This window comes from Hoplias malabaricus, chromosome 10 (assembly GCF_029633855.1).
Source record: "Hoplias malabaricus isolate fHopMal1 chromosome 10, fHopMal1.hap1, whole genome shotgun sequence".
Taxonomy (NCBI): Eukaryota; Metazoa; Chordata; class Actinopteri; order Characiformes; family Erythrinidae; genus Hoplias; species Hoplias malabaricus.
In genome coordinates this window covers 31,330,748-31,341,238 of record NC_089809.1, presented here as the reverse complement: position 1 = coordinate 31,341,238, position 10,491 = coordinate 31,330,748, and the positions used below count along the sequence as shown (strand labels likewise).

The 10,491-nt window shown below is 37.6% G+C and overlaps 1 protein-coding gene across 1 annotated transcript; it reads left to right on the top strand.

Annotated features, from left to right (window-relative positions):
- The first annotated feature begins 1,698 nt into the window (after window positions 1–1,698).
- tpbg (trophoblast glycoprotein) lies at window positions 1,699–4,043 on the top strand. The gene has a single exon (XM_066682235.1). The coding sequence runs from the start codon at window positions 2,335–2,337 to the stop codon at window positions 3,442–3,444; it is 1,110 nt and encodes a 369-aa protein (XP_066538332.1). The 5' UTR covers window positions 1,699–2,334; the 3' UTR covers window positions 3,445–4,043.
- The last annotated feature ends 6,448 nt before the right edge of the window (window positions 4,044–10,491 follow it).

The following is a 10,491-nucleotide window of genomic DNA, read 5'->3' as shown; positions in this document are numbered from 1 at the left end:
GGTTAAATATGACCAGTAGTTAGAGCTGGAGTCTGAAGCTCACTCTATACTAACAGAGCTAGATTTATAAATAGCTGGGGGAAGCAGCAGTATGGGGTTGCAGGAACCAGTTTACTGGGCAGAAAACACTATCCTTTAGCTTCAAAATAATGCTTTCATACCATAGACCTACAAACAACTTACATACATTCTACTGCATAGTTCCAGTTTATTTGACATTAAATTACATAATGCATATAGCAAATTCTTGTAAACTGGATATACACTAGCCATGTATGCAAAGCAATATATAGAGTGCATTTTTAGCTTTGACCAAATAAAAAATTATATCAAATAATCATTTGAGTTTAATCACACGCAGATATAAATAATTTAAGCAAATATTAAAGTAAACAAGAACATAATGCATCTGTGTAGAACCTTGAGTCTCTGGTACAGATATTACTCTATAAAAATCTTTTTTGGCTGTCATTTCCTGGAAGATAAATATGTGATATCACCAGTGCATAGGAGAATTTTCTACATGGTAACGGCTGTATGGTGGTGAAACCTTTATAATGATGGTTATGTTACATGTAAATTAGCATCTATTTTCAGTCTTTTGAATATTTTACATCATGTTCAACAAGGTTTACAAAATTTAAATCACTGCCACATATTAATAATAAAATAGGTTTTTGCTATAATCTGGCTTTAAAAAAAAGGTTAAACATTCTGTACACATACTGTTTAATATTCTATGCAAACACTGGTTTTCAATGCTTATCCAAATTAGATAAACAGAGTGTAATGACACAGTCTGGGCAAAACTAAAGGGTTAGAAAAAGTCACTGTTTTTTCTGTCACCCTTTCTACACAAATATAAACAGAGGTATGTACGAAAAACACAACATTTATTATTATAAATAATGTTACATATCTTATTGTGATGCATATGTATATGTACAATTTTATGTTACAAAACAGTTAAAATATTCTCTTCAGTTTTTTGTAACAAATGGTCTCTAACCTTTGATATAAATAACTGGTCACGTTTTTTTATATCAGTAATTGTTACTATTTCAGTGATTTGTAAAATATGTATAAAATAAGTGAATAAAAAATATTTTTATGATGAGATTGAAACAGGAATTAAGTTAATTCTCAAAAAAGTACATCATATGAAGATACTATCAATAAAAAAAATCCCTTAATGCCCCAAAAATGGCTTAGATGTATCTCTGCACTTCATTCAAAAATCTGTGATTAGTCCACTCCACCCCTCTAATCCCCATTCACTCCTCCATGGATTGTATGCAGCTTGATTGGTTCACAGGTTTATTAGGTTTATAAGAAACCCTGACTGTATTAATCTGTTTTTTTTGGAGCAGTTAGTATACTAGAGTTTTAAAATAGAATCCTAAGGTATTCGAAGATATCTAGCATTCTAACATACCCATAAATAAAAAAATAAACTAAAAACAAAACAAGGGGGTCTTTAAAGTAAGGCCTACACCACAATCAGGGACACTTTTTTAATAGTCTAAAGAATTTTGCAGGATCTAAGACTACTTCCCTCAGAGCTGTGATAATATTACAGTAGTTTTAGACGGTTTCAAAGCTTTAAGTTTTGTTTATGTAAATAAAAGCAGAAACATAACGCGAGCATGTGCTGAGCGTCCACACCGTTTTATAAGTGCTACCCCCTCTCACTGCTGAAATGGTTCGGTCCGCTGAGTGGTCTGTGCCCAGGTCTCAGGACGAAGACGAGTCCAAGTCGAGAAGAGTCTCCGCGCCGAGCTCTCACTCACTGACATGAAAATCCGAAAAGAAGACATACTCCACACGAGAAATGAGAAAGTCAGAAGGCTGTGGATATACATCAACGCCATCAAACGTTTAAAATCCGAACACCTCGCGGTCTGGATGTAAATTCGTCTTTTTCTTGTGTTTTGGTTTGGACCGCGCGAGGGAGAAGTGGACAGAGGCAGATTGAACTTTTGGGCGAAGTGATGAACAAAGAGCAGCAGCGCCGTCACCTACAAGTCGACAAAGAAAAGAAATACTCATGGGTATGTGAATTTGACCCCCAGTAAACTGCTCATTCACGAGTTTCCTTTGTTTTCTCGCCTCAAGTCTATAACTACGTAAGAGAAGAGTCCTGAAGTGGAAGGAATGTGATGTGGGTGATCTCCAGGAATTTTAACTGAGCACAAAAAAAAGTACCTTTCGGACAGCTTCTTTGTTCAAGTTTTTTTTTCGGGCGTTGTGTTACACCGTTTCGGCAGTGTTTCAGTGGGATTCGGTGGACTGATTTCAGTCACCTTCATTTGTCATTTAAAAATACCTGCGAAAATGCTGTTAATGAGAAGGAGAAATGTCCACAACCTCTTTACTCTGTGTGTGCTGCTCTTGCTGTGCTGCTCTGGCCCAGTCAGCTCTCTGGACTGTCCTGAAAAATGTGTTTGCAATTCAACAACTGTAAAATGTGTCAGTCAGAACTTAATGTCCATTCCACGGCGTCTTCCAGAAAACACAACCACATTTTTTTTCACTGGAAACAACTTATCCCATTTAACAGTGGACTCCTTCCCAGTTTTGCTAGAACAACTGACAGCCCTTTATCTGTCTGGAAACCAAATAGAGCAAGTGGACGCTAGGGTTTTTGACAACTTGCCAAATTTACATTTACTTGACCTCAACAACAACAGAATCCTGAATTTTAGTTCACACGCATTTCCTGAGAACAATACACTTCGGGTCTTAAACATGAGCCAATCTTTGTACAATGGCTCATACACGTTATCCAACCTCTTTAAGCACAGTGTTCCTAAACTTTCCCGTCTCGACCTATCCAACAATGACCTGATATTAATTCCAGATGTCATAGCCAGCCTGCCTAACCTCACCAGTTTGGACTTGAGGCATAACTCAATAGTCTCAGTTTACAATGTCACTTTCAGAAGTCAAGTGCTGAACTTTTTGGACCTGAGGGATAATTCACTGAAGAATATACCCAATGGGACATTAACAGACTTAAGTCAGCTTGCTGAACTTCAGATGCATCTGGCAGGAAACACATGGTTTTGTGACTGCAATATAAAGGACATGGTGATTTGGCTACAGAAATCTGAATTTGTTGTGGATAAAGCAAATATGACCTGTTTTGGGCCTACAGAGTTAAGAGGTACCACTCTCATACTGCTGGACCAGACGAAGCTGCAATGCGCAGACTCTGGAGACATGAAGGGTGTCCTGGAGACCTCATATGTCTTCCTGGGAATGGTGTTGGCCCTGATAGGGGTTATATTTCTGCTAGTCCTTTACCTCAACAGGAAGGGCATCAAGAGATGGATTTATAATATCCGTGATGCATGCAGGGATCACATGGAGGGCTACCACTACAGGTACGAGATCAACTCGGATCCACGCCTGGCCAATCTAAGCCTCAACTCGGATGTGTAAGGAGATGTGGGGGTGTTTGAGATGGGGGGAAGTGGCTTACACAATTATTGCACAGTGACTCAGCTCTAGAATTGTGTAGTTTCCACAAGCTTATGCCCTGATATGTGGTGTGCTGTGCCAGACAGGACATTAATTGGCTTCTGCTGGGGTGGACCAGTCGTGCACACCCCCCTGCTACATTATGTCTGTTGATGTGTTGTGTCAAGTGTAAATATTGTGCAATGCTGCATGAATCAAGAACTCATTATAGATATTCATAAGTTCTTGTCCATAAAGTATTTTGGGACATTGCAGAGCGTGATGCAAGGATCTCTCTGTTTCTTATGAATGCAAGATCTGCACATTTTTCTGCTTGCAAAACAGTCATACAAGTCTTAACCTGTGCTTGTAGTTGCATCACTTCTGCCCCCCTTTAAACCCCGGATAATATGTTCCAATGTTTGCATGTGTTTCTGTACTTTTTCAATGGTTGTAATCTCATGATATCCTCATTTGACTATCAGAGCTATTCTTTCTTTTTTATATTCACAGTTCTTCAATGGACATTGATTGACTTTTCTTATAACTATGTTCTGCTGAATAAAAATGTCTTGCATTGATCCCTCTTCACTCCAGTGCTTTGAACTCCAGAGGGGACTCTGAAGCTGCTGGAACAAGAACAGGGATTAGGCACATATTACTGTATGCAAGCCACACACATACACAAATAGCCACACATGCAGTCAGTGTGCTATATGTTAGTACAGTAAGTATAGATCCTTTATTATGGAATTTACCTGGAATTTACCTGTAACTCATAAAGATTTTTATAATTATCTCCAGTGATGATATGATTATTAAATATTATTATATGTTGAAGATCAATCCTAATATGCATATATGAAAAGTTGCATGTGTAACTATGTAAGAGAAAAATATATTTTGTCAGTTTAAAAAAGAAAAGAAATGTTCAATATCACAAGAATGGTAAAATATCACAGAATTACGCTTATTCCTGAAATAAAGTTTAATAGCCAGCATTTACCAGCTTTTCATTTGCAGCTTCTACTTATACTCTCAGCACCACTTCAAAGCATTCCAGTTTTGTAGCAGCTTTGTTTAGGGATTAAGATAAGGAAAAGTGTTTGAGAAACAGTCCTCAAATGTTCAGCTGATCACAGAAGTGAGATTTAGGAATTTTCATCTTATTTTCACATTTGATTCTGTTAATTTTTGCCTGTATGTATATAATCATAGATTACAGATTATGTATAATTCATACATTGACCTCTGGTCAGATTCTGAATTTTTCTATCACATTTCTTAAGGGTTTCTTGTTTTTCTCATTTATTTGTATAAATAACCATTTGATTTTACAAGTTAATTTTACATCATTCTGAACACAGTTCCAAAATTCATCGACTTTTAAAAACATACAATTTAGCCTGTGTACACAAATCTTCTGGTAAATCACAAAGATAAATCTGCAGTATACAGCAATAATGTAGCACAAAAGATTTTGCCATGTTTTCTGTTTTGAAGTAGTAATGTTTAGCCAGTAACTTCTTTTAATTTAGGAGAATTAAAAGGAGAATGGATTTTTTTCAGCTGTGCAATAAGAAAATAAATCTTCATTGTATATTTAGCACGGGATAAAATGTAATAAACCTTAACGAGTTCTGTCTAAGGACTTGTGCCCATATAGCAAAGACCATTCAAAGGAATGAACAAACACACCTTGGTTATGGTTTCGGCTGCTGCATATCCTGCCGCCCTAACAGTCCTTACTCTTTAGTGTTGAGGTGAAATGTTTATGTGATGCTCTTAACTAACTAAAACAATTCATTCTTTGTTAGTGTTCAGTGATTAATATTTGATGCATCCTTCTTTCACTTCTTTGTCTGTGGGATTGTTTGGACATTCTGTATGTGTATGACCAGACGTCAGGCTTGGATGTCATGGCCATTGTGAGGATCTGTTATTTGTCACAAATGTGGAGTAATTTTGTAATTGAGGAGCAGATTGCTGCCTGCTTTGTTGCTTCTGTTGAAGTGAGCTGAAGCAAATCCTGTGATCAGTGGTAGTTCATCCAGTGAATCAGGCCTCTTTATCACGTTTGTGTTCTTGGCCATTGCCAGGTGTCTCTCAGATCTCCAGTACGGCTGGTGAAATTAGAGGACGGGACAGGAGGAGTAACATAATCTGTTCTGTCTGGAGTGTCAATGTGTCGTCTTTCTTTAGCCAAATACAGTGTTGTAGGGCAGTAGCTGCTTCCGCAGTAAGAAAATATACAGTAATACACAGCTTTTAGAAAGGGAGCTTCACAGCACGGTTAGGTACAATGCCAATGTTGCTTTCATATTTGTTCCCTATAGTTCATCATTTGTGTTTATATTTATTTATTTTTATATTAATCATTTAAAAATGTCAGATTTTTTTTGTTATGCGAATATGTAATTGTGATAATGGTCCAAGATGACTTTGAATAGCATGTTGTATCATAAAAATTAATTCATGCACATTTTTTATGTTTAATTATTTTTAATGTGATGCTTTATGAGCTGAGAGAAGAGGTGGGTAGCTAAGCACAATACAAATATGAACTAATGGCACCTTGTGTGATGCCACCCTGAGGATGGGCCACACCCTCCCCAGAGAAGAGGACTCGGGCTCCCCTCTCTAGGGGAGGAACAGGTGCTCTCTATCTCAGGTTTCCACGGCGACGATCTCGACCTTGTGCACTTGCTGTGTGGCAGGCAGTACATGGTAGACTTTTATGCCTGGTTGAGCAGGTGTAATTAGGAGGTGAACAATAAAGGCTTGAGTGGGAGAGTTATAAGTGCTGTGGAAGAAAGGGTGGCATTTTGCAGGGGAGACCTTCATGTCCTTGTAGTGCATATTTAAACTAACTCCATATTAGCAAAATAAACACTGGAACATTTTTTTGCGTGGAAATCTTTTAAATAACCATTAAATAGATGATAACTCAAGTATTACTGTAGTATCATGGTTTCTACATATTTGTAATGAGATGTGTGCATGAAAAACGGTGACTCAAAGAGGGCCATATAAGTAAGACTAATTTAAAAAGAGTTAATTCAAAATTGATATTAACTCAGAGCAAAGGAAGCCACATTGACATTTCACTTTCACTGCACTTTTCACTACATTCCAATAATTGATTTGCCCTCTAATCCTATTCATGCTCTAATCTTCTGATTTTACCCATCTTCCCTCACTCAGCTGGAAGACTCATTTGAAAAATAGCTTGAGTGTATCACATTAGACTCATTCAAGAGAAGTCGAGAATACCCCATCATCATGTCTCCTAGCACTTTTCTGGTGCTATGGGAATGAGGCAATGAGTTTTGTGTTATTAGGTCATCAGAGATATTCATGACTCCCTCTGCAATGCTCTGAGAACTCATAACAAATCCTCCAAGGACACAAGCAGAAGAACCTTCAAGAGAAATCTAATGGTATACATCAGACTGGATATAAGTTATGGGGTAGGTGTGTTACTCATACTTCAACAGCATCTCTTAGAAAAAGTTTAGACCAATCATTTTTGGACTTTTCTTTAAGGCCAGGATTCATCTCATCCATAGCTGACGTTGCAGCATTCTCTTGTCTTGTGGGTGTATCTGTATCTCTATTGTGGCTCTCGCTATGGGATAGAGTCATTTTGCCTAATTTGGATTTATGATGCAACATATTAGAGTGCCGTTCCTTTCTTCCCCTGCTGAGCTTTATTAAACAAGCATCCTGAGAAATGAAGACAAATCCGAGATGACAGCAGTGCCGCTTCAAGTGTGGCTAGTTTCCTGGCCTCCTCTGGGACAAAACTAGCAGAAAATGGCCAAGAGCCTGCAGTGAGATGGAGCAATGGGCCTCGTTTGTACGGATAAAGGCCATTTCAAGACATCTAATATGTAAGATTTATCATAATGCACCTCTGTAATGCTGGGTGTTACTTATTTATTCTATTTTTTCCTCCCTCCCCTCATCTCGTTTGCAGTTTAGAGAACCACCAACTCGGACCTAGTGCACTGTTCATCTGCCTGTTTAAAAAGTGAGAATCTTGTCAGGAAGTATTACTTTGATCACTAACTGAGCTGTAAAAAAGTTGTTGATCCTTTCCTCTGATGATTTCAGTACTGTGCAGATGACTTATGATATCAAGACATTACTTAGCAATTTCAAACCTCTAAAATGATAACCTTCACAGATACAAGTCAATGTAGCCTTTAATTCTGGGCAATATCTAATCATGAAAGTTTAAACAATGTAAAGAGCTACTAGTGTATTAAAATTATGGCAGAAAGGAAAAGCAGCAAAAATATTTTTGTCCCAACAGTGTCCATATGAAATCCCGATTCAGATTTTAGAGGGGACTGATGCAATGCAGACTTTTAGAGAGATTTATATTTGCCAGTTTCAGCTCAGACCCACTTCCCATGTGTGAGACCTGCTAACTGATGCTGCTGAGACACAGCAATTTAAGTGAATCTTGTCAAGGTTGACATAGATGGAGGAGTCTAGTAACCACAAGATTGCCTCTGTTCTATCCTCTAGTGAATCTGATACTTGTTCTAACTGACTTCACAGGCTGTGAGGGTCATCATTATTGGGCTGAGACGATATGCTGTGACCGTACTGTGACTGCTGCTGCTGTGGAGTGTTGTCAGACAGCTGGCGTGTGAGCACTGACCACTGACCACAGTGACCGTGATCTCATGGAAAGAGGACTGTTCATCCATCCCTCTGTCCATATCTGACAAACGACTCTGCGGTCTGAGATAACAGACAGATTAAGAAGGAGGCTGATCTTGACCAGGACCAGGCTGAGAGATCTGTTTCAAGGCTTTGATGTGATTATATGATTGAGGTAATATACGGTCACATCACTAGAACATAGAGCTGCTCAGTAACCTGCACTGTTTGTACTAAGTTACAGCTCTATCTATGTGTCTATCTCCCTTTAAAAACCTTTACTTACATTAAAGTTATCACAGCATTTCACCAAAAACAGACCAAAAAATGGTCCAGAACTTATGGAAATAATGGAACATTAAGGTACATTAAAAAAAAAATACCATTTTGAAGATCTATGCATTTCTTAAATCATTTCTTAAGTTATAAATTTAAAAGGTCTGCTAAATATGAATAAAGAGTGAGTTATTGTTTTCATTTTAACATGTACCAAATAAAATATAATAAGGGTAACAGTGAGATGTCAGATTTTCATAACTCGCAGTGCTTTCAGCTTGGATGGTTGTGCTCTTATGATTTTCTTCTTTTCTCTGTTTTGTGTAGGCTACCATATTCCACATTTTGCTTTGCTGTTGCTCATTATGGGCATGAGGAATTGAGGCAGGAGATACGGGTCAAAAAAAAAAAAAAAAAAAGAGAATCAATTTCATGGCTCATTATCCTAAAGATATTACTGTGACTGCAAAGGCAACGAAAATTGTTTTCTATGAAAAAGTGAAAAACAACACAAATGTTCACATTCTCCATGCAGAAGCAAAAGACTTTGTGGTGCTAATGTTTGGCCTCCTCAGCTCAGCAACAACTTTGAACTTGAATATAAAGCCAGCTCTGAGGTACTCTAACTTTCAAAGTGATCCAGATTGAATCATATGAGAGCGATTAATTTCCATAACTCCACCTCGGAACACACGTCTTTCTAATTCAATGTCACCAGCCAGTGACATATTTAAATCTTCAATTCTCCAAATGAGCCAGCCCAATTTAAATTCCAGAGTATGCAGGAGCTCAATCAAGAACCTGAATCATTCTTTAAATGACACCCCCTACCACCCCCCAGACATTTAAGTTTCTGTGTCAAACCATACCACTATGTTACTATATTTTTTATCAACAAAATCTATTTTAAAGTGTATATTGCTTTTCTAAACAAAATAAATGAGCAAAAGTTTACTTCCGTTTATTAATTACATATGGGTAATTAGTTAAACACAGATTACATTTTAAAATTTTACATTTAATCTGTCATTCCATATCATCAGTATCATGAAATATCAAACTGGTTCATCTCCCAAACAAAACTGTATTTGTTTCAGTGACATTGTCAGTTTGACCACCTTTACCTGAATGACCTTGAATAGATTTACACTGCTCTGGACGATTCCTCTGCACTAAAACTTAAAGAAAGCATTGTGTATATTAACCAGGGCTAATTGTGAGAAGGCCATGCAGATCTGTGGCAATTAATTACTCTAATTACTGCTGAGTGAGTAAGCCAGTGTGAATCTCTGATGTTTTGCTCTGTGTTTGTTACATTAGCATGCTCACCCTCAGAGAGGCTTTTTTTCTGAGGCATCACAGACGCAAGTGTTATCAAACCTCTGGTAATATGATGTAGATCAGTGGAGCATGTCATAAAGTATAATGACCTCACTCTTACAGCTACACAGCCTATGCAGAGGCAAAAGAATCACATGCACACACACACACTACGGATGCTCCAAGGCCAGATGGAGGGAATCTTATTTTTAAGATATGAATTTTCTTCGTATTAAAATGCGCAATGAACCTTGAAGAGGCAATGTGCCTGATCCCCCCCCCGGGATGAGAACAGTGTGTCCTCATGTCTGACTTGTTTTACCGTCCTCTAGGAACTGGTTTACTTACTCATGCCCTATAGAGGGAGACGATGAAATCTAGAAATATTTATTCCACATCTTTATCGTTTTAGAAGTAACTGTAACCCTATGTTAATTACTAGTCTTATATTTTGAGAAGATATAAACCCATTTAACAGAGGCGTATTTTTAGAGAAACATTAACTGCTGTACAAATCAGCCTCTGTGTTCAGGGTGGAGGAATATAAAACAGTTTACCAATCATTACATCTGTGTAAAAACTACAGCAGTCTTATAAACAAAGCCTGCTAATGTACTGTACAATACTTTAGCAGCCAAATCTCATGTCATAGTTATCTAGAGGGTGATAAAATGATGCACCAAACTGGGAAGTATAATAATCTAGTTAAAATGCTTTTAGAGGCACCCACTGCTGGTGTAGAGTGATAGAACATAATGG

What these genes read in the sequence shown, in the direction of transcription:
- tpbg (XM_066682235.1), top strand. Translation starts at nt 2,335, where the DNA reads ATGCTGTTAATGAGAAGGAGAAATGTCCACAACCTCTTTACTCTGTGT.